At 43.1% G+C, this 25,336-nt stretch overlaps 1 protein-coding gene across 1 annotated transcript in view; it reads right to left on the reverse strand.

Annotated features, from left to right (window-relative positions):
* The window catches only part of LOC104331061 (FRAS1-related extracellular matrix protein 2), a 104,787-nt gene that overhangs the window by 58,872 nt on the left and 20,579 nt on the right, over window positions 1-25,336 (reverse strand). The window contains 10 exon segments of the mRNA XM_075422096.1: window positions 13,355-13,641; window positions 13,643-14,210; window positions 14,213-14,533; window positions 14,536-15,269; window positions 15,271-16,617; window positions 16,619-16,648; window positions 16,689-17,495; window positions 17,497-17,577; window positions 17,579-17,715; window positions 17,717-17,777. Coding sequence (XP_075278211.1) covers window positions 13,355-13,641; window positions 13,643-14,210; window positions 14,213-14,533; window positions 14,536-15,269; window positions 15,271-16,617; window positions 16,619-16,648; window positions 16,689-17,495; window positions 17,497-17,577; window positions 17,579-17,715; window positions 17,717-17,777 — 4,373 coding nt within the window.

The following is a 25,336-nucleotide window of genomic DNA, read 5'->3' on the forward strand; positions in this document are numbered from 1 at the left end:
ATCATTTCTGGCGACCCAGATGGGACCCGCTCTGCTCGGCTGCAGGACCCGCTGAGAACAGGACTCCCTAGGGTACCCCCGGGATTTCCTGGAGGGACTCCTCGCCTCACACGGATCACTGCGGGAGCAGACAAGGACCATCTAAACGAGTAAAGGTATTCTTTTTTTTACTTTCTTTCTCTGTTTTGGTATGTGAGACCGGTCATTTGGAGAGTTCTCGTAAGTCGTAGGAGACGTCCTACGCTGAGCGCTGTACACCAGGCTACTAGTGCCTAAGGGTGTACGTCTTGGTATGTTGGTGCAGGCACAGGTTAAGCTTTGCACTTCTGTAATAAAGTGCTTTTGGTAATTGTGCGTTGGTACAAGCATGGGTTAAGCTTTGTACTTCTGTAATAACGTACTTTTGGGTATTGGTGCGTTGGTGCAGGCACGGGTTGTGCTCTGCACTTCTGTAATAACGTGCTTTTGGTAGTTGTGCGTTGGTACAAGCATGGGTTAAGCTTTGTACTTCTGTAATAACGTACATTCCGTATGGTACGCTTAGGAAACCCGCTTAAGTTGTACTTCTGGCGATATGGATTTGTTGGTATTGAACTCGGATATCGGATATCTCGGATACTGGCTTGTTAACATACCCATCAGTCATCGTAAAACCAAAAAAAAAAATAAACAAAAAAAAAACACACCACCTTGCATGGTGAACCTCTTTTCTTGTGACCAGAATATTAATTGTGACATTTTTGGAACGTGGTCAGAGCGGGACAGAAGGGGACGACAGATTAAAATTGTTAAGATAAAGACTAACAGAGGTACAGAATCAACAAAGTAAAATGGGGGACAGCAAAGCAGTGGTATTTTAAAGAAAAGCCCCTTAGGATGTATTCTAGCACATTGGAAAGCTTGTGTGACTGTGTATGAAGCCTCTGTGTGAAAGACAAATGAGTCAAAAAAAAAAAAAAAAAAGAAAAAAGAAAAAAACACCACGTACGTTTGGTATGTTCTGCTGATTTCCAGTTTTTGACTTGGGACTGTTGTATTTGAACTCTGAGTCTTCGGGGCCGTGGTTTATGATTTCTTAAGTATCAGTGCAGGGTCTTCCCGTGGGGGGGATTTTGAGAGCCTCTCCCAGGATCTAGACGGCAACATTGGGAAAAGTAGGGGGAGACCCCTCACTCAACAACATCTTAATAATGTATGGGGTTTGGTTTGCTTAAAGAAAATCGGCATGATTTAGGAATTGAATTGGGAATTTGGGGATTGGTTTTAAAATACAAGTTGGTATATATTGTGGGGTTACAAGTTCTCTAGTTATTTGGCATTGATCGATCATTTAGGGACTCTGGTTTTGGGGTGTGTATTAAATATACTGTATATATTGTTTTGAAAGAGCTCTATGTATATAAACATGTTAACTGAAGTGGTTTGCCTGTATATATTGTTGTACTTAGGTGATACAGTTTGTAAACAGAAGGATTTTAAAAGATCGCTTCTAGGTTGTGTGTGTGTGTGTGTGTGTTGTGTTAACCGATTGGTGGAGAAGTTGAGAAGTTATTTTATTGTAACATGAGCTTCGGAGGGAGGTGATCCCCTCATAAGGAAACAATTAATTGAATTATGATATGTTGTTAGAATTGATGCGGTTTTGTGGACAATTAAAAAGTATAGGAGATGAAAAGTTTAACGCGGTATTGAAAAAAAAAAAAAAAAACAAACAACCAAAAAAAAACCCAAAAGGAAAACCCCTCTGGATTTTCCGAAGGGTTGTGTAAAGTGATTAGAACAGAAAGGTATCAAGTTACAAGCTGCTTTGCTAGCTGCTGCTCTAAATGAAGAGAAAAAAAAAAAAAAGCAAAGTTCTTAGAAGTTAAGCAACAGAAAAACAAAATGAAAAAGAGGGGAAACAAGGTAACTTTTTACAGTATGGACTACTAGTGGAGTGTGAATCAGAATACAATACTCCTGTGTTACCAGTAAAAAAAAAAAACAAAAACAAAAACAGGTGGAACTTACTGGGTAGTACAGGATTTAAGAGAAGTGAATAATATTGTTAGGGGCATACACCCTGTGGTAGCAAGTATGGTTTACGGTATTGGATTTAAATGATGCATTCTTCTGTCTGCCTTTAGCCAAAGAAAGTCTGAATTTATTTGCATTTGAGTGGGAAAATCCTACCACGGGTAAAAAAACCCCAGCTTGCCTGGACAGTGTTACCCCAAGGTTTTAAGCATAGCCCAACGATCTTTGGAAATCAACTAACATGAGAACTTGAAGCATGGAACCCGCCCTCCAGAGATGGAACCCTTTTACAGTACATTAATAGCAACTGAAACAAAACCTGACTGTATACAGTGGACTATCAGTTTGTTAAACTTTTTGAGATTAAATGGGTATCAAGTCTCTCAACAGGAAGCTCAGATGGTGTGGCAACGGGTAACCTACCTTGGATGCAAGCTGTCTGGACAAAGAGAACTAGGAACAGAACAGAATGAAGCCATCTGCAGGACTCCCCTCCGTCAGACGGTAAAAGAGCTCAGGACCTTTCTGGGACTGACAGGTTGGTGCTGGTTATGGATTTATAATTACGGAATAATAGTGAGACCCTTATGTGAACTTCTGAAAAACAACCCCACCCGATTGATCTGGTCCAAAGAAGCTCAAAATGCCTTTCAGACACTTAAGCAAGATCTAATGAAGGTCCTGGCTCTGGGCCTGCCTGATGTTACTAAACCCTTTTGGCTGTTTTCTTATGAGACACAAGGCATAGCTCGGGATTCTAGCTCAACAGCTGGGACCCTAGAAAAGAGCTGTGGCCTATTTTGCTAAACAGCTGGATGGAGTAAGCAAAGGATGGCCAGGATGTCTGCAAGCTGTGGCGGCGGTGGTCTTGACTATTCAGGAAGCCCGAAAATTCACCTTGGGCAAAAGATCACAGTACCGATCTCACACAGAATATCAGCTGTACTGGAACAAAAAAGGGAACCACTGGCTTTCCCCATCCCGATTTCTACAATACCAGGCCATTCTGATTGAATCAGATGATATTAATATTGTAGTAACTAATATTACAAACCCAGCTTCTTTTCTCAGCGGATCAATCTCTGAACCATCGGTACATGATTGCTTAGAAACCATAGAGACTGTGTACTCCAGCAGACCAGATTTGAAAGAGGAACCCCTGGAAGATGCACAGGACTCCTGGTTCACGGATGGAAGCAGCATTGTCAGACAAGGTATTCGAAAGGCCAGGTCTCTGGAGTTAACAAAACGAAAAAATATAAAAAATATGGACAGATTCCAAATATGCCTTTGGAGTTGTCCACGCTCATGGGGCAATTTGGAAGGAGCGAGGACTACTAACTGCGCAAGGGAAGCAGATTAAATATGCTGAGGAAATTCTTTGACTATTAGAAGCTGTTCAACTACCAGCAAAAGTTGCCATCATGCACTGCCGAGGACACCTGAAGGGTAACACTGACCAGGAAAGAGGTAACATGTTGGCTGACTCTGAAGCTAAACAGGCAGCAGAGAGAATGTAAGAGATTTTAGCCTTAATTCCAGATTATAGAAATAGAAACCTGAGTGACCAAGAAAATGTTGAGTATTCTAAAGCTGATGAAGAATTAATAGAGGGATTAGGGGGCCAAGTTCCATCCCAGGGGTGGGCCTACTTAAGTGATGGCAGAATTATAATCCCTGCTAAACAGATATGGGGGGTGGTTAAAGAAGAACACAATAGGACACACTGGAGAGCGGACTCCCTGTACAAATTTTTAAATCAGAAATTAATAGGGAAAAATTTGTATACTACAGTCCGACAAGTAACCCAACAGTGTGAAACATGTTTAAAAAATAACCCAAATACAGGTAACCGGGTACAATTAGGAAGTATTGGGAAGGGAAGTATACCTGGTGACCATTGGCAAAGGAGGGTACAAGTACTTATTAGTACTTACGGATACCTTTTCAGGTTGGCCAGAAGCATTCCCTTGTAGAACAAATAAAGCAAGGGAAGTAACTAAGGTATTATTAAATGAAATAATACCTCGATTTGGGGTACCGACAATTATCTCCTCAGATAGGGGGACGCATTTTTGTGCAGAAGTAGTGCAACAGGTCAGCAAACTGTTAGGAATCAATTGGCAGTTACATACGCCCTACAGACCACAAGCCAGTGGGCAAGTAGAAAAGATGCAAAAATATGCCAAAAAGTGAATCTATATTGGTACCAAGCATTGCCTATTGCACTACTTCAGATACGTGTAAAACCTAGGGCCAAAGAAAATTTGAGCCCTTTTGAGATACTATATGGGAGACCATATCAGGCTAAATATCAGGGGGAAGATTTGAACCAGTTGGGAAATCAGTATCTACAGAATTATGTTATATCCTTAGGAAAACAATTAGAAAGGATTAGTAAAAATGTTTTGGGTACCAGGGCTAAAGGGTTAGATCACTCGATCCATCCATTTAGCCCTGGAGATTGGGTTTATGTTAAGAGAATTTTTCAGGTGATCCACTGAGAGAGAAGTGGAATGGACCTTACCAGGTATTGCTGACTACCTTCACTGCAATCAAGATTAGAGAACAACCGGCCTGGATCCATTATTCCTGAGTGAAGAAGGCTCCTAAACCAGGATGGATGGTCGAAAAGGCTGGCGGTTTGAAACTATGATTGCGGCGGTAACTTTGTTAAACCTAGGCTTTTTAGGATACTGCGATCATGACAACTCGAACTACATGACTGGACCAAGATGTGACCTACAGATATTAGATAACGACACCCAGATATTGGTCAGCAATAATAGCTGCCTATGGAAAGCAAGATCCAACACTTGTTCGTGCTGACCCCCTTCCATACACACAAAAATTGTACTTGCAGAGATGGGTGGAATGATTATTTGATCAACAAAACTACAGTAGAAGTAGGAACTTGGGATTTGAAAGGGACAGGCGCGATATATATAGATTTTTGTAACAGAACCCAATTAGAAACCTATAGCCCCTCGAACTGGGATTATTTTAGGAATGCACCAATTGGCTGGGTAAACCACGGAGCATTTTGCAGAGCTAATCTCACAGCCACTGACGGGGCCCTGTAAATTACACAACACGTATTGGTGGCTATGTGGTGATGGCATTAGCAGAAAGCGACTCCCTGCGGGTTGGAAGGGAATGTGTACCATAGGTCATCTAGTCAGCCAGGACCAAATATATAATCAGTCCCAAATACCTAAAGGCATATTAAGAACATCATGGAGACAAGCCAAATGGGAAGACAACCCACTTGTAAGTATGGGAACAAAATTTAACCTCTTGGCTCCCCAATTTAGAGTGATTGAAACAATTGTTCATGGGAATGATCACACTGGTGGTTTTGGGAATACTTGTTTGCATGTCTCTCAAATGTTTCCTTTGGTGTTGTCAGGGCTCAGTTGAGACATACAGTGACTGGAAAAGGAACAAGATTAGGCACCAAGTAGAAACTGGAAAATACTTTTCCCAGAGCCTTGGCGTGAAAGACTAAAGGAATTTGAAAATAATACCTACAAAAAAGAATAGTGAGGATTCACAGCTTTCTAGCTACAAATCCTCAAAAAGAAGAGGAGGGATTGATAACTGTAAATGTAACAAATGTAACGTGGGGGATGTTATCACTTCAGGTGGTCGAAACAAGTCTTGGATCTTTGTGAATAATTTGGACGGTTGCAAAACAAGGGACTCCTGAATAATCCCTTTAGGCGCCTGGGCCTTGGGAGAACAGGTATGCAAACTACAGAGATAAGGAGGCTGCAGAATAATCTGAAGACCCCTGCTGAGAGACACCAAACAAACATGTTCGATGGACATTACCATATATTAATGAATTCTCGGAAAAGCCATTACTATGATAAACATTTCTTGGAAATGTAATGAATATGTATGTTAACATAGCATAAATACCTAGTAACTGTGTCTCTTCGGTGCACACGTTTGGAGGAGATATCCCCTGTGTGCCCGGCGCCGTAATAAAGAATACCTGCTTAATAGTCTGCCGACTATTGAGTCTTCAATTCCGGCTTTTCACGGCATCACCAACATGAGATGAGACTCGGGACTTTTTTCTTTTAGTTGAGGAAGTCCTCAAAACCCCCCAAAATTACAATTTTCTTATTAGATGCGAGGCAGGTGAGAGAGTAGCTCTCGAAGCTGGTTCAGCTTCAGAATTGCCAAAGCATCTTTGCTGCTTCATCCAGGCCTTGCAAAATCCCAGACGAAAACCCAAAGTTCTAACATAAAGGCAAAACAGAGGGCAGCACCTTCACAAACTTGCTTTGCATACAGGGCTGCTTCCATACAGCCAGCTTACAGCATAGTACTACTCCGAGTGTCTGCTCCCACTTGAGCTACACATCCTATTTGCTAAACACACATAAAGGGTACAGATTTGAACCCTACAGATACTGGCTAGAGAAGAATCTTACTCTGCAAGGACAGGAGTTGCACACAGCAGAAAATAATAAGGCTTTTAGAATGACAACCTTCTAGTTTTTAAGAACGGAAGTTCTTACGTACCAAAAAGCCACAACCAAGGAGATGGCAACTCTGCGAACAGCCAGTGGGTCTGAGTGAAGACGTGAAGGCAGCAATTTGAAAACAGCAATACATGAACTAATGAAAAATTTCTGTTTCACCTGTGTGAAATAGAAATTATCAAGTGTGGAGTGTTAGGGTTGTGCTTGTCTCTGTTCAAAGAAGATAGTCTGTAAGCATTACGTCTTCGGTAGCAGTTGCTGTCATTGTCAAAACAGAACTGGTTAGCAGGTAGAGAACACCCTCTTTCAGTTATTGCCTACTAGAGCCTTCACACCCTATTTTCTTGTTTCAGGCCTGCCCTGACACTGGGTATCAATGAGGGACAAAAACACAAAGGGAAAAAACGTAACACTTGTAAATCAAAGAATCACTCTTTCCATCCCCAAAGATTCGAAACCTAAATAACAACATGATTTTTTAGGAGATGCTTCAACTACTAATGATGCAGGAAGGACAGAAATGTTCAGCAGACGTTTCTTTTTATCAACAGAAGCAGACTGATGGCCTTGTACTACATGGGAGGAAGGAACTACTGTCTAAAGCAGCACAAGCCAATTTCCAAACTGCCGCTAGAAAGGACTGAACACCGTATTTTTGAAAACGAACAGTCCCATGGACTCTTCAAACACGCGTAGCATGTACCAATAATAAAACAGCTGTCAGATCTTACTCCTTTCAGAAAGCACTATTTCTAAATGGGATTAACAAAGGTTAGTACTTGGGGGGATGCTAATCTGTTCTTTTTGTGATCTAGGAATACAATATCTTTTGTGGCAATGCTTGATGATAACATATTGTTAAAAAAGTTAAAAAAGAGAGGCAAAAACATAAAAAACATAGGAAAATTTGCTGAACTAAGTGAGCTGCTCAGTAGGCAGAGTCTATTAAAACAAATCCCTCCAACTACAAAGTTTCACAGAGATTTTTGTAGATCTTATTGACACATAAGCAGATAATATGTATGGAAGGAGGCACTTTGTCCTGGAAAGCTGTGCTGCTGAAAAGCATCTATTATGCAAAGCAGGAAAAATATCAATAGTAAATAATTTTCCACTGCAATAGTGGAGCTAGAGAATCCTTTGTTTTACAAAGGGGAGAACAGCAATTACAGGATTCAAGGTTATTTTATTTATCTACATCACTAAGAATCAGAACTCAGCACACAATTCTGCTTTCTACAGTTAAAAAGCCTTTTGAGAAAGTGGGATAGACACAGCAAAAGGAGCACAAAAATAACTACTGCCTCTTTGAAAATGTATTTCATATTAGGAGTGAAGTACATATAAATACCTACACTGTGTAAAATAATGCTGTGGCAAGAAACCTGACCACTCTAGCCGGCAAATAGATTTACATAACAAAGCAGCACCACATGCAGAGATGTAAGTTTGGATTCTGACTGGGCTTCAAAAGCTCAGTCAAGAGAAAACAAAAAGGTACTTTGACTGCAGAGTAGAAATACTATTTCTAGGACAAAACCAAGAGTCATAAACAACTCTCCAATCTAGCACTGTCATAAGAAGATTTTGTAGCCTAAAGGTGAAACTAGAATACTTGAGCTTTTGTAAACACACACATTTTCCTCACTGAGGATGATTAATTACTAGAACATACTAGCATGGAAAGTTATTCTATGAAATGTGTTAGTTCAAAGAAGAGGCTTCTCTGGTTATTCTCATTTCTACCCCCAAGACAGTTTCTCCAGTTTTTTTATGCCTTCAAAAATTCAGACAAAATTTTTACAAGAGGTCTAGTAGGGGACCTATCAACCCTGAGTGGATTACTGATTTCTTGCATCTTAAAAACAATACTTTCATCCAGTTCCTCTATTCTAGTATGATTGTTCTCTATTCACAGTAATAAAGATTAAAATCTTGGATCAGCAGAAATAGCATCCAACACCTTGGAGGGTAAGATTAAAATAAAATAAAATAAAAAATAAAATAAAAAATAAATAGACAAAACCTTGTCTTCAGGTGTGTAACTTTATTCATCTGGAAAAATCTGGCTTTGGAATTGGAAACACTGTAGAGTGCCTATCTTGAAACAGCGATAGATGAAAGGATGAATCAAAGCCACGTCACAAACACTTCAATGTTTTCATTCCCAAGTTGCTCAGGTTCTCTCCTTCAGCAGAAACATAATGAGTTTGCAAACAATTGTATCAAAATAAAGCCTCCCCACTTAACGGCTTTTCATTCTTGAGGTCAACACAGGTAGAATACATCATTCAATACTGTCAAGCATGACAGCAAATTAGAGCACACCAAAAACATATTAAAAATGGAAGGTATTTTCCCATTGAATTCAAAAGATTCCTGCAGTGCAAGGTATTTGACAACATTTGTTGCATAAGAATTCATGCATCTTTGCTGACTAATGTTTTCAAACTTTATTAAAAATCAAAAGTTTTTGTAAATCTCTTAAAAGTTCTGTTTAACTTGGGAGAAGTGTAGCTCTGGGGTTTTTTTAAGGCTGCTTGGAGACAGCTCATCAGTTGGAAATTCCTTGCCTCTTAAATGACACGTCTTTATGTCCGAAGGCAGTGAAATTACATCACTGCAACATCTTTCACAAGGTCTGCAAACTATTTTCAGATTTATGGATGTGAGCAGACAGATGCACAAAACTTGCCTACTAAAAAGGAAGAATTTTTATCAAGATGATGGTACACTGACTAGCATATGGTAACACAAAGCTAATTTGTAAAATCATTAGTAAAATTAGAGGAAATCTTACCTAAATGTAAAAGTAGAGAGCTGTGTTAGATAAATACAGTCATTAACATGCACATACCTCACAGATATTAAGTCTGACCAGTCAGTACATTCTGCCAGTTTAGGTGATCAAATTCAAACCAAGGATTGCTAACAAGCTGCTGGAATTGCCATGTTTCAGTTTATGTTACAAAAGGAAACAACAAAACACCATTTAATTCTGAGGAGACATTAATTTTTCACTTGCGCATTGTGCATTAACAAGCATACCTATTCTTAAGTGAGCAGATATCATAATGTTTCTAGAATTTATAAGCAAGCATGTGACTTACTACAATATGGTATTAGAGTCCATGAGAACTGTGTAGATCACAGAATTACAAAAGCCTGTACTCTTGCACCTTCTTATGTGCCAGCTTCGATCAAAACCCCAAGAGGCTATTCAGAATTAAGGAGCCATACTCCTTGCCTAGAAAAACATTAACATGCTTATAAGCTGAGGTTCCTTATATCAGCCTCAGGGAAGCCTGGATCAGCCCCTGGATCAACTCCCTGGCTGAACAGTAGAAGTCTTTGGAAAGAAAGAGCTAGGAAAGAACATGGAAAAAATCACATGCTACTAGAGAACTGCTAGGTTTTCCTTAGGGTTTTCACTCAACCACACTTCCCCCCTGCAATTTATTTGCAGTAGCACCAATCAAATACAGGTGAGAAGGCCTCCAAGTGAAATCCCAGGCCAACTAGAATTAATAGCAAAACTCCTGCTAACTTCAGCAGGGTCAGATTTTCACCCCACAGACCTGGGACCACATTGAGCAAACCACACAAAACAAACTCACACTTCAGAGCATATTCTAACCTTCTCTTTCTACAAGGCTATTTTTAGTAGCTAGAAGTACATAATACAATATTTTATTTAATATTTTATGGATTGAAAATACTCTTTGGTGCATTTCAGTAGGATTCCTTTATCCAAAGGGAATTCTCAGTTTTAGAATCACATTCCACACAAGGTTTGAAAGAAGCTTGAGCTAGTCCCACAAAGTTCACATCATCAAAACATTGTAGCTTTCAGTATCAGCAAGCTCTCGTTACTCTTTTGGCAGCAATAACTGAAAACAAGGTCTAGAGGGCAGTAACAACAGGAGTGTCGAAAGGTTAAGTGTACCAAAAAACTACAAAATAATAAAGCTGAACTCTACAGGTAAATAAAGGAGTTACACCAAGTATCACTGAATCAGGCGGAGAGGCATTGGACTAATCAAGTCTAACTAAGCTGATCTTTGCATGAAAATCACCAAGGAAAAATAACAAATACTCCAAAATCAAACATGGTAAAGTAAAAAATAATCACTCTAGGTTTGCAGAATGTCATTGCTCCATTATAATCTTTGAACAAACTTAACAGTATGCTATCTGTATACTCACCCCTGCAATAAATCGTGAAGACCAGCTGAACCTTAATTACTTCTTATTGAATCTGTATCAACATTTGGTCTGTGAAATGAACTGCAGGCTCAACACTGAACACTCACAATTCAGAGCTGCCAGCGTGCACTAATGCTTAGTAGGTTAAATTTCCGCCCAAATCTTCAGTTTAATGGCAGGAATGGGAACAGTTTCCTGAAGCTAGAGGGATCAACTTCTCTGAAAGCTGCCAGCCATTCTTCCTCACACGTATCTCTAATAAAGGTTTCCCAGCAGTTCTCTTAAATAGCAGAGCAAGTATCTCTCCAGATAAAGAGCCTAAGGAATCTTTCCTACTCTCAGGTTAGACAAAACGCTGTTATTCACAAGGCATACTCTCCCATTAAAGGGCGAAACTTCTGTCTGGAAGAACTTGATTGTGTTTGTGGAAGGGAAGGGACAAGACAGGGATGCACGCATTTTCTCCTCGCATTCAGTACACACGCACACACGCTTCATTGCTCGGTTTCTTTTGTACTGATGCAAAATCAAAAGCTTTTAAGAGGATTTTAGATGCTAGAATGTAAAAACAGAAAACAGCAGGCTCTTTCTTGAATGTTGCTGAAGCAGTTGCAAACTGTACTAAAAATACCTAAGGCTGGGCCTTTAGGTATTTTTTCCTGAGTTGCACAACAGATATTACAGTTCTGCCTTCTTTCAGAATATGTTTAATGTATTTCTAAGCACCAAAGCCATCAAAAGAGTAATCCAGACAGAATTTCTTTTAAAAGCATTTCCTTGTGCTATAGTAGTAATGACAGCATTGACTTTTCAACCTTCTTTCCCACACCAAACAAGCTTTAAGTGATTTTCCAGATGTTACTTGCTCAGCACACCTTCCTGTAGCCATGTACTCTTCCTGTAGTTGTGCCAGTCACATCAGTATACAACAACCCTTCAGTCAGTTCATACTTTTGTTATAAGTATAGCTGCACACATTTATTGCCACAGCTTTTCTTACTCTGTCTCTTGATATCTGGAAGAGATGATGAAGTAATCTAGTTGAAAGAATCACTCCATTTAGCAGAGACTGAGAGTGCTGTTAATGAAAACATCTAGTAACTGACTCCCTTTGTGTTCCTAGGCGTATAAGGAATAAGAATTACCATCTGTGCAGTCACGTCATTCCTTTTTCTCCCTTGCTTCTCATCACTATTATATTATCCCACTTTGTCATGTCACAAAGACTTGTGTATTGATCAAGTGACAGCAAAATAAGATGTCTGTAAGAAATACAGGTAGCAGTTCACAGCACCTTCTGCGTGCTAAGTGAAAGGTAAGCAAAAATAGACAACAAATGCATCTCCCATCATCCTTAAATTAATAGCCCCATTTGATTTTAATTGCATTGGTTGCATGCTACTTCAAAAAGAGCTAGAAAATAATGGGCTATGAAATCCAGCTTGTTTTTTCCATCCATTCAGCACGTTCTAGAGCTATTTCTGATCTACTAACAGACTTACTCCCCTGGGTTTACCAGTTGCTCTTGTTCTGCCTACTGTCAACTGAAAATGTATGAAACATCCTTGAATGCATGAAAAATGATTTTTTACAACACTGTAGCTTGGCAGACTTTTAAAAATAAGTTGTGTTATTGTAGTCTTAAAGCTACAACCTGTCTGGAAGGTTTAGTATGGATAAATATATAAAATGGAGATAAAGAATTTTTCTCTCCCCAGATTGTTTTCTCTTGCAAAAGAAAGGTAACATAACTGAGCACCTAAAAAATAATCGAGACTCTAATCCTACTATAGCATATAATGAGAATTCTGTTAAATGCTGTCCCCTCTGCTGATAGTCAAAGCACACTGGAGGTAAGCAAAGTCTAGGCTGGAAGCTTCCTTGTGAAAGCTTTCAACATACTATTCTATTCAGGACAGATGAATGACAGTTCTAAATCCAGCAAACTCCTTAAGATCGGCTGGAGCACAGGGACATTTATAGAGAGTCTGTCTGCTGTCACTGTGCCCCACCATTGTCTGAGGCTCGGCCCTCTGCACAGATTTGGTGGAGCTGACCTAGAGGAGGCCTCCCTAACTACTGAGCTTTATCTGTGGAACAGAATCACACAAAATGTTACCCAGACTATTGAGGCTATGCTGGATGTCCCCTGCCCCCCCCCCCCCCCATTTTTTTAAAATATTAGATCCAGTGATGTGCAGAATGTTAAGCATCTTCCCAAATAATTTTCTCTGAAGACAGTAGTGATTTTTGAGCCTGAGTTTTATTTCCAGGCAGGCAAACAGGTGCTTCAGCCTTTGAAAAAGAAATTGGTGCGGGATCTGCAAATCCATCTCAGATTTAATGCCATCTTCTCATGAGTAGTACCATGCTATGTATATGGTAAGATGTACATTTAAGACACAGTAGGAAACACATTAATGCATGCACGTACAACACAGAACTTTCCTATCGTGTTTTCATAGGTAAAACAAAGCTTCATTTCTAAAATGCATATATTGTAATTCTAACTATTTGCATATACTTAAAAGACATTACTTTCCAAATCCCCTGAAACAAAGATTCAAAAAATATAGCACAAAACAACAGCTCATCGAGTCCAGTGTTTATAAGCAAATACAACCATCAGCACCAACCTTGCATAAATGTTCTAACGCTCTCATTTCCAAGGCCAGTATTCATGACGAAGCCATGGTCCAGCCCATCTGTTATTCTGTATTTCAACAGCTTGTGTGGACTGTCTTGATCCTCTGCCTTCAGAGCCTTACTAGTGATCAGGAAGCCCAGATGCCCAGCTGGAAGGCTTCTCAGAGTAGGGGCACCCTTGTTCACCACTAATTGTGGCACCCTGTTGTCCAGTGAGCTGATCTGAATCCTTATCATCTGGGGTTGATGGATGTCCTTGCTAGTGTCAGGGAAAACAAAAGTTTGTGTGGGTCCCATCTGTCACAGAGAAGCAGAAACTATCCTGGCTGGTTTCTATACCATCATGTCTGTAGCTGATAAGGTTCTCATTAAAGTCTTGTTTGGTAAAGCTGGTGGCTGGGTAGCTGCTGTTGAGCAAAATGTGGCCATGCACCAGAACCGGAGTGACCGTGAATAGGAGTAAATGGTCAGGCATATCCCTGTCTTCCACAGTCAGCTCAAAAGGGGTGATCAGCCTGGTCTCCCCTTAATCAACCACCAGGTCACCAATAGTCAGAATTGGCTTTTTATTCTCCACATCTGTGATACAGACTCTGAAGTTATGGAAGACTGGGTTATACCCACCTGTCACTTCAAACTCAAAACTGTCAATCTTCACCTCATCCTCTGCACTATGAATGTAGTAAATCTAGTTGCCAGCAAGTTGGAGTTGAGTAAAGGAAATAACGGGTACTCCACAACTGTCTGAATTCTCTAGATGGCCCCAGGTTGGGTGCCGGGTGACACTGAAATGCAAACTTTCATCAGGACTGTTAACATCACTCGTGCTGAGCACATCAGTTGTGTCACCTTTCCACCTTCTTTCAGAGTTACACCCTCGTTGATCACCTCAGGAAAGACCCTATCAATGCTGCCAATGGTAATATAGAAGTACCTGTCTATCGGGGCATTAATACCGTCAGTAACATCAAATTTAATCAGATCACGTACTCCATGTAGGCCAGTATGAATGTAGCAGATAAAACCCTGATCTAAATCATCTTGTGTGAAGTTTGTGCCTTGTGTAATGTTACACGGCACTTCCTCTTGCCTGTTCAGATGCTGTAAGAAACCCTGCAAAGGCACCAAATGGATAACATAAATGAGGCTCTTGTCCTCTGAATCGATGTTGTGGCTTTAAGGTCTTGACTAGAGATGACCTTAAACTTGCCAATCTCTAGTTCCAGACCACTGTTGATTGCCATCCTGGGGGTCTCATTATCTACCAGAATCACCATAATCGGCACATTCTGCTCCACGGTGTGGTGTCCATTAGTCAGCCAAATTTGGAAGCTGTTTTATTTTGTCTCCGAGTCATCGTGTTCATACATAATGCTGGAAGCCTCCTGGATCTTCTCCACGGTGAAGCTGTGAACAGACACAGTGCCTGTGGACAGCTGCTGCACAATCTGCCCATGCTTAGGAGTGACAGCAATTACAAAACACAGTTCATCTGGAGGCATGTCTGTATCAGCTCCGTTGAGGATGGGGGTGTCAATCACCAGGCTCATCCCCTCAAGCACCATGAATTCATGCACAAACAGCTCTGGCTTTTCATCATTGGTGGGGATGATGATAATGGGGAAGAACTGGTGAGGTGAGAAGTTAACACCATCAGAGCACTGGAAAGTGAATTCATCCTCCAGAGGACCCATGCCTTTGTGAATGCTCTGCACATAGTTGACACGGCCCAGACAAACATCTTTGATGGAAAAAGCACTAATAGCAGTACCGGCTCGAGACTTCTCAGACCCTGGGGCTGGAGAGACATTCTCCAAATATCTGGAAGTAGACTGAACTGTGACAACACACGAGATGTCTCTGGGAGTATCTATGACCTCCACATCCAGCTGATCCAGATTTAGTACTCTTCCCTCCCTCGAGGACACTGAGCGTCTCTGCTGCAACCATCACTTCAGGTGCAATGCTGTCCACAAGCAATACAGTTACAGCCACATGCACCCTTTTTACTGTGCTGCCTGCCACTACCCATTCACCGGAGAGGTCAGAAATGGTGAGACTGAAGGAATCATACCTCTTTTTCAAGCCAGTCTCTCCACTGGTGTGAGCGTAGGCTACTGCTGCACTGATGAGGCTGTGCTGGGTAAACTTTTCTGATCGCACTCCATCCACGAGGACGTGACCGGGCTTAGGTGGATCCTGCACAGTGAAGGTCAGTACCAAGTCATCCGTGTCATCATCTGTACCCTGGATAAGTGATGTAGTAATTGCAGTAGCACTATTTTCCAGGACACCAATGGCTGCTCCAACCTACCTGTGACCACCAGGAAGAGCAATACTTGGGTTTTCATCATCCATAGGCTGCACAGCAATCTTCAACGTGACTGGCACATGATGGACTCCATCACTCACTTTCAACTGGTAAGAATCACCGGCAAACTCACCACCGCTGTGCTTGTAGGAGATGCACCCACCCGCAATATCATCTAGCAGGAAAGATTCCCCTCGCACCATCACATCCTCCTCTAGATAAAGCAGATAGCCATGCTCTGGAGCTCAAGTCACAGGGAAGACAATCTGGTCTACAGATGTGTCCTCATCTGTGGCATCCAGTTGATTGCTGGCGAGAAAGAAGCAGTTTCCCTCCAGCACAGTGAAGCCTGTGTTGGTGATCTGATGTAGCTGGTTGTCCATTGGCTGCAGGAAGAGAGTAAAGGTACCTTGTAGAGAATTGCCAGCTGAGTCCTCTACAACGAGCATGAACCGAACCACTCGTGGTGTGTTCCCCAGCTCCTGATCCAGGGGTCGATGTGCCACCTTGTGGTGGTTCACCTAGGCTTGGGTGAAAAGTGTAATGGACATCTCAGGACTGTCAGCCAACACAGTATCTCCAGTGACCACAGAGTGGTTCTCATCTGTGTCAGCTGGGGGTGTCAGTAAAGCATACTTCAACTCCCTGTCATCCATATCCAGGTCAGTGTACCGTAAATAGTGCTTCTTAAAGACAGTTAGCTGGTACTCCTGCACTGTCATCTGCAGGCTGGTACCTGGGTACAGTGCAGGTGGCAGATTGTCTACCAGTTGGACTCTGACAGCAAGCACATGCTCCCCTGATTGGTGAGTGGGATCCTTGTCATCCTGCAGGTAGAACACAATGTGGCCCATCACCAGGCTGGCGCTGTGAGCTCCCATGTGCCTGAAGAACAGCCTCCCATCAAGGATGTCCTGCTGCAGCCATTCACTCACCACTCTGATACAGGTGTTCATCCTCCACAAAGTGCCAGGGGGGAGGAAGAGGAGTCACTTTCCAACTCTGCTCCACTTTCTTTGCTCTCATAAGATGCTGGTTGCTCTACCTGATGCAGCAGCAGCTCACCAAAGCATTGGAAGTGTAGTAGGGACACTGCTGAGTCCTCAGCCAGGAAAAATCAGACAGAGGTATCATCAGAGTCAATGTTTGTGGCACTGAGGACAAAAAGTGAGATTTGGACAGTCTGGTGCTCACTCAGCACCAGCCCTGTATCTGCATTCAGCAGCGGTGGCTGATTGTCTTCAGGAGCAATGGTGATGGGGTACAGAAATTCGACCTGGTGCTGCCCATCTGCCATGTGGAAAACAATGTTGTCACTGTAGCTGTGCTCACTGCCATCATGCTGGCAAATCACCTGCCCTGCTGCTAGTTCTGCAGCAGTGAAGTGCTTGAGGCTGGACGGTATGCCCAGTACCTCGGTCTTCCCATATTGCAGACACTGTGTGACCCAGACCTTCACCTCTTTCAGATTGTCCTCATCGCTGATCTCCAAGTTGCCAGAGAGGGGCCATGACTGGCCCTCGAAGAGCATCAGCTGTGGGCCAACCACATGACTGAAAGCGGCCACAGGGGCCAATGTGTTCATGGGCTTTACCAGGATGATGAAAACAAAAAGGTGTCGAGGAGGCACTTCCATTTCCACCCAGAAAAGCCACTCCTGGTCCAAGTCCCAGGTAGCGGGCTGGCAGGCTATCTTCAGCTCCCTTACCTCCTGCTGCGAGAAGGCAACGAGGGGGCAAGCTGGGGTCATTGGCGCTGACAGGAAGCCTTGCTGCCGTGTGTCACTGGGCCAAGAGCAGGTGAGATTAAGAACCAGGAGGTCCGGGGGGGGTCTCCGGGTCCTCAGCAGCCAGCACGTCCAGGGCGAGGGCAGTGAGCATAAACTGGTCCACCTCCATCACAAGCCAGGAGGCTGGGCTTGGGCGGCGTGTCGTCGGCCCCTCCGCGGATCCGCAGCAGCACCTGGGAGCGCTCCCGCTCCCCCGGGCCAGCGGCCGGCAGCTCGGACACCGGCGCCGGGATGCAGTCCCGCCCGGGGGCAGGCCGTGGCTGCCGTGTGCTGGCGGCAGAGCCCCGCTCGCAGCACGCCGGAGCGGTCTCCGCTGTAGCCGGCGGGCAGGGGCCGCCCCTCGGAGGGCAGAGGGCCGGCGGCGGGCAGCGGGGGTGAGGCAGCAGCGGCGGCCGGGCCCGCCCCCGGGGAAGCCCAGCACCCCATCGGGAGCGCGAACAGCAGCAGCGCAGCCGGAGCACCCCGCTGCGGGGGCCGGAAGGTGCCCGCACGCCAGGCACGGCGGGGGCTGGGACGGCGACAAGCCCGAGAGACCGCGTCCCGGGGCGGGCGGGCGAGCCGGAGGGGGGTAGCAGCAGCAAGCCCGCCCCTGCCCGGACCCCTCAGGCGGAGTGACGGCGGGAGTCGGGGCGGAAAATCAGGAGAGACGGGTGAGGCCAGAACGAGCGGGTCCGCTGGGGAGGTGCCGGCGGAGGCCGAGGGGCGCAGGCCCGCCCGAGCCTTCCCGGGGGACGGGTGCTCGCCCGCCCGCGGCTCTCCGCCGGGAAAGCCGAAGCAGGAGTTTCCTCTCGAGCGGGGAGCGGATGCAGCGCGGAGAGGAGCAGATGCAGAGTTTCAGAGCCAACGCGAGCCTCCCTTCGTGCTCTGGCAGGGACTGTCGGTATTTCCTCTTTTCTTACAGACGGACATTTGCTCCCCTGCACCCCCAAGCTTGGCGTACGTCCCTGCTGTGTGCACACAGTAAAGCAGGGGCGAAGGGAGGAAGTCAACAAGACCGCGCTGGCTTTGGGGCGTTCGCTTACTGCTAAGCAGTTTAACAGCTAGAACCACAAAAGCAGCCTAAGCATCGTCTGCTTCGCTTGGGACCACTCCTGTTCAGTTTCACTTGCAGGTGCTCAGTCCTTGCTCAGGCTCTCGGCTGAGGACAGCTGATAAAAACGCTACTGGATTTTAAAAAGCAATGTTTGTTGGAATTACTACTGCACTTTTTAATATTTTGGACATTTAACCTACAGTTTCATTAAAGGGACAATTTGCTTAAAGCTTTATTTACTGTTTATGGGTTTTTAAAAAATTCTTCAGGAAAATACCAGAAACCTCACTGAGTTCCACTGTGCACGAAGATTAATTGCTTACTCACTCTTAACTACCATAAAATAGGATCGGGCTTTTCATTCTTAGGTGTTTTGCTTGTGTTCTGGTATCTATTAATATCAACACTTTTTAAAATAAAATGCATAGGGAGACCGCATACACTTCTCTGATTTAGTACAATGTTTATACCATCATTTGCTACTAGTTTTATCAATGGCACTTTTTTATTTTAAAGTATAAGGACTTTCTCATACCATGAAGTTTCCACAGACACTAGACAACTGTTCTGTACTCCATGCAAGTTCTCTGGACTGAGGACTGAGCCCTGGCTGTGGTTGACACTAACGAACTTTTACTGGGACTTGTCCTTTCAGGAACCTCAATATTTATATCCTGCTCATTTTCCTCAAGTCAACAGGGTGTTTCTGGGAAAATATGACTGGACTAATCAGTAACAAAGGTGTTGCTCAATAATCACTTACAGGTAGAAAGGGGTTTTCTGTTCTTGATAAATTCAAAGCCATTATGTCAAGTTCCCTTCTTTGGTAGAACCATGTAACAAATAACCCAAGTTATGCACTGAAACATGTGTGTACATCTATGTAGATACACAAGCATGCAAAGTTCACAACATTTACATTTTTTCTATCCTTAGAACAAATGCCTGGATGTGATTATTAGGAACAATGCCAGTACACAAGCTCTGTGTAAAACTCAAAGACTGTATGCTGTTTCCATCAAGTTTTCTGGAAGGCAAGACAAATTTTCCCATTAAAATAAATGGAATGAGAAACATGCTCAGTTACAATTTTTCTCAAGAGTGTGTTGGGCAGGAAAAATTGAGGCATTGCTTTCCCATGTATTTGTGCTCAACCTGCGTCTATCTTTCAGCGAGGTAGTATAATTTATCAGAAATATAAATGTACACCACTAGATGAATTCGGAAAAAAGTAGTTGATGCATTTTGAAGTTACAGAAACCTGACATTAAAGTATTGACAAACTAAATCCAAACTGCATGCAATGGCTCTGCCTTGCTCATATCTATTGTTGACTTTGTACACAGTACAAGAATGATTTTGTTCTGTTTCACTGGATTGTAAAATGTTTCATCTTTTTTCTGTTACTGAAGCCCAGTCCTATAAGCATGTAGACATAGATGCTCATATTACATGTTAAAATTGGTGAAAATGCTTCCATATATTTTTGCAGAAAAGGAGTATTTGTTTTTCCAGCTGTTAGGACCTGTTTCCAAGCCCTTTAAGTCCCGCAATCACCCTTCAGTTAACTTTGATGGGCTTTTCATCAATGTTAGTTGTACAATATATTTAGAATCAAGTTCAAAGAATTGTTAAACAAAAAACAAAATTTTACTTGCTCAAGTAGCTTCATTGCACCTCAAACCTAGCTGAGTAGCTTCCTTCCTACAGTCATATTCCAACTAAAAATACCCCTACTGTATTCCAATATTAAAGCAAGTTATGACTAAAGGTAGAGATCAGACAGTCAATAAAACATGGATGCTTGATATCAGTGGAAGATTCTACAGATCTTGATTTATCACCATGTTCATCCAGTGTTAGGGTACTATAACTACAACATGGAAGTTGCCCATTTTCCTCTATGTTCTACATACCTTTTATTAACACTCCTGATCCCAAATTATGTTCAAGAACATTTCTGCTCTGCATTCACCTAAGAGAGTAAGGCATTCGTAGCCAGGACACAGTCCAAAACTTGGTGCAGCCCAACACACACAGCTAGGTCCTGAAGTTCTAAGTCTGGGTCATTAAAAAAAAATAAAATAGTTGCTTAGAAGGTTCATTAAGCTAGAAAATAAAACCTCCATCTGTTCCATTAAAAAAACAGTATATCTTGGTTTTAGTGTTACACTGAAAAATTGTGTTTAAAAAAGTGAAGTTCAGTAATTCCCTGCAAGTGTTCCCTTCTGAATAAACATTTTTCATAAAATCACACAACTATAATTAATTCTGGATACACAAGCACTGATGCACATGTTAACCTCTAGTAACCAAGTAGGTTGAGCCAATCTGACAGTTCACTGTGGCAGCCCTCTGATGTGCTGGGAGTTAAGATTTCAGAGCCAATTACTGTGGAAATTATGACCTGCAGCCCAAAACAGCAGAGTTTTTCCACAGAACTAGACTTACAGTAACCACACCAAGATCCTTTTTCCACAGTCACATGAATATACATAAAATTGCAACCACAAAGATGTTTAAATGAATATTTGCTACGTAAGTGATGTGTGAGCACTTAAAAAACAGGCAATATGTCTTCCAAGAACTCTTTTGGATGCTAGGTTATGTCTCATGCTAAACAGTGAGCATTATAAGCAAGTCTTAACAAGGATCAGTTAGATGTGTGAAAATATACAGAGACACAACAATAGACTGATATTTTTGCTTACCTTGGAATTTGTTGCCCAGTTGCCTCTGAATTCACTATTGGTTGCACGGCTCTGGCTTACTCCAGTTTAAGCCACCATGTTTACTGTCTGGATCCTTCAGTAGTCTGGAACAGTCCTTTCTATCTAGCTTGGACTGAAGTTTTTTTTTAAAAAAATAAATCAAAAGAATACTCAGCTACTAGCATGAGTCCATCTTTTTGTATATTGCATCTGGAAGTGAGGTAAGAGGAAGTGTTTTCTTGGATTGATCTTGCAAACGCTGCTTGGAGGGAAGGGACTCTTCAAGGTATTCACATCAGAAAACATGAATGAACCTGGAAAAAATGAAGTGTAAAAATAAGTAATTTATTGAATTAACCTCAATATAGCCATTTTACTAAGTGCATAACTACATCTGCTTTGTTTTTCCTTTTAATATATTTGTTTCAGATGTGAATGGCAGTATGAGATGCAGCAATGACCAAATTAGACATCTGTCCCCACTCTGGAAGTAATTGGATCTTAATTTCCTAGCAGCAGTGTCAGTCAAACAGTGCTTTGCGAGGCTGGGCTTACTAGTGCTACTCTCACATAACACACTTTTGATAACAATAAAAGTCAGCAAGGGCTCCTTTTAAAAAAAAACCAACTCTGCCTTATGAAGATAAGATGTCCTGGTTTGAAAGCGTCAGGACCCTGCCCCATATCTTACAAGAGCTTTTGCTGTGTGATCTGGCTGCCAAGAAAGCCAGTGGCATCTTGGGGTGCATTAAGAAGAGTGTGGCCAGCAGGTCGAGGGAGGTTCTCCTTCCCCTCTACTATGTCCTAGTGAGGCCTCATCTGGAGTACTCTGTCCAGTTCTGGGCTCCCCACTTCAAGAAAGATGAAGAGCTACTGGAGAGAGTCCAGTGGAGGGCTACAAGGATGGTGAGGGGACTGGAGCATCTCTCCTATGAGGAAAGGCTGAGGGAGCTGGGCTTGTTCAGCCTGAAGAAGAGAAGGCTGAGAGAGGACCTAATATATACTTACAAATATCTGCAGGGTGGGCCTCAGGAGGATGGGGCCAAGCTCTTTTCAGTAGTGCCCAGCAAAAGGACAAGGGGCAATGGGCACAAACAGAAGCACAGGAAGTTCCACCTGAACATGAGGAAGAATTTCTTCACTCTGAGGGTGACGGAGCACTGGAACAGGCTGCCCAGGGAGGTTGTGGAGTCTCCTTCTCTGGAGATATTCAAGACCTGCCTGGACAAGGTCCTCTACAGCCTACTGTAGGTGACCCTGCTTCGGCAGGAGGGTTGAACTAGGTGACCCACAGAGGTCCCTTCTAATCCTTACCATTCTGTGATTCTGTGATCTACCTTTCTGCTGCCCACAGACCAGGTGCCAAACACCCCTATTTGGAGGCTGCGAGTAGCACCCCAGTCCCCAGCACTGCACAGCCGGGGTTTCTGCATGCAGACTTGCATTCATCTGCGTGCTACCTTTGAATTTCATACAGGGCTTTGCCTCGCCTCTCCTCATCCAGATTAATGTAGTTCCAACACTATCTGTTATGTTTCTCTTGATGAGAAGAGAAAACTATTATCATATGGCATTGCGTGATGTTAGGACATATTAAGCTATACTGGAGCACACCATAGGGTCTAACTGAATGAGTGAGAGCAAGCACGTACCTACACTCTCAGACAGCAGACTTGCTGTGCTTTACAGCTCACAGGGCACCGAGTACCTAACAGAGAGGATCTGCAACATCTCATACTATGAAATACATGTACCTGTTCTGCTAAAGTAAAATCTTGAAATGCTTCTGCCATGCCTTCTGCAATGCTCTCTACTGTGAATAGTTGTCCTGATAAGCTGTCTATGAGTGTATGGGTAAATGTGGATGTGTACGTGGGTGTGTAAGTATATACAAATTTGATTTCTAGAACTCAGCAACTTTATAGGACTTTGGAGATGGCAACATTGTAGTCCTTAAAAACTCAAGAACTAGAACCAGGTTATAAGTCTCAGTTCCAGACTAAGGTCTTACGATTGCACTACCGAACTATCTTCTTTTGAATTATAAACCCCTTTAGACATACTCACACAAGTTAAAAAAAAACAAAACAAAACACAGAGTGGTAACTTTTGGAGTAGAAAGTATGACTGAAGACCCTTAAGTTCAGGGTACATAACCAGCCAGCAGAGGACATAGCCTGGAGATAGATCAGCCCCTAGAACCTGTCTTTTAGCTATATAGGTGAACATACATACAGTCAGAAGATCATCTACTGCAACTTCTCATATAAAGCATATGCTTTCAAGGCTTTTTTAAAAAAGTGTCTAAAAGCCCTTCCACAGTTCCTAATAAATTTCCACCCGATTTCTGCCCTGGCTGAAGTCTTGGAAACATAGGGAGGAATAGCCGGGAATTCTTAGGAACTTTGGCGTTAACCCTGAGCTATCCACCTTTGCACTATTTTTAGTGAGAGATCTGGTAGGGACAGCGGGCTAACACTGCATGTCTAAGTGGAATAGTAAGAATATCCTCAGTAAGTAAAAATCTACTTACAGCAGAGAAAGGAAAAACACACCTAACAAAAATCAAGTCAATTTGTACAGTGTTTAATTTGTATAGTTTAATGTTTCACTTCAAAAAAGTAAGCATTCCACAATTGGAAATTCAGCAGATGCTTGGAAGTATGCAACAAATTAAAGTTACACACAGGTTCTTTCTTCTATATTAACAACTGAAAATAGAAACACTAAGTAGTCCACCTATAACATTGTTTTCTTCACAGACTGGTTAGTTCTTAGTCACAGAATGGTAAGGATTAGAAGGGACCTCTGTGCGTCACCTAGTCCAACCCCCCTGCCGAAGCAGGGTCACCTACAGTAGGCTGTAGAGGACCTTGTCCAGGCAGGTCTTGAATATCTCCAGAGAGGGAGACTCCACAACCTCCCTGGGCAGCCTGTTCCAGTGCTCCGTCACCCTCAGAGGGAAGAAGTTCTTCCTCATGTTCAGGTGGAACTTCCTGTGCTTCTGTTTGTGCCCATTGCCCCTTGTCCTGTTGCTGGGCACTACTGAAAAGTCTGGCCCCATCCTCCTGACACCCACAATTATGATGTTTATAGGCATTTATAAGGTCCCCTCTCAGCCTTATCTTCTTCACAAGCCCAGCTCCCTCAGCCTTTCCTCATAGGAGAGATGCTCCAGTCCCCTCATCATCCTTGTAGCCCTCCACTGGACTCTCTCCAGTAGCTCTTCATCTTTCTTGAAGTGGGGAGCCCAGAACTGGACAGAGTACTCCAGATGAGGCCTCACTAGGACATAGTAGAGGGGAAGGAGAACCTCCCTCGACCTGCTGGCCACACTCTTCTTAATGCACCCCAAGATGCCATTGGCCTTCTTGGCAGCCAGGGCACACTGCTGGCTCATGGTCAACCTGTCATCCACCAGCACACCCAGGTCCCTCTCCACAGAGCTGCTCTGCAGCAGGTCAGTCCCAAACCTGCACTGGTGCATGGGGTTGTTCCTCCCCAGGTGCAGGACCCTGCACTTGCCCTTGTTGAACCTCATCAGGTTCCAGTCAGATGTAATTAAAAAAAACAGGTAGCAATTTGATAGAGAGTTATTGAACACTATTCAGTTTTAAACGGGGGGGGGGGGAAATGATGCTGCAGCTGCCATCCTCTGGACTTCTTTAGACCCTCTCCATCTTGCAGCTGCAGAGCACAAATCAAGTCCAGGGGCTCCCCATGGAATGCCCCAATATGCATTTCATACCATAACACTCCCCTGCAATGGAGCCAGTGGCTTCATTGAGTTTGATTGACAAGGTGAAGCAATTGGGCAGTGACACATACAAACATCAAGGAAGCTCCTCTGTGCACTAGGCTCCTAAACGCATGGCTTGGCTGTTGCTTTGCTAATTTGCTGTAGCATTCTGCGAGCCTTGTCTATGTACACCAAACAGTTACGGATTTTGAAAAGACCAACTTTTTACTTGCGTAATCTTAAATGTGAACGTCAGATCCAAAGCACTCTGCCTAGACAAAATGATATTCTACCACGAGGAGAGGCAGAATCAACAAGCCTTCAGTATCTGGCTGCTGGCTCCAGATACACCATTGGACATTTCTGCCCAGTCCGCCCCCAGAGGAAGA

The sequence above is a fragment of the Opisthocomus hoazin genome, chromosome 5 (genome assembly GCF_030867145.1).
Source record: "Opisthocomus hoazin isolate bOpiHoa1 chromosome 5, bOpiHoa1.hap1, whole genome shotgun sequence".
NCBI classification, from domain to species: domain Eukaryota; kingdom Metazoa; phylum Chordata; class Aves; order Opisthocomiformes; family Opisthocomidae; genus Opisthocomus; species Opisthocomus hoazin.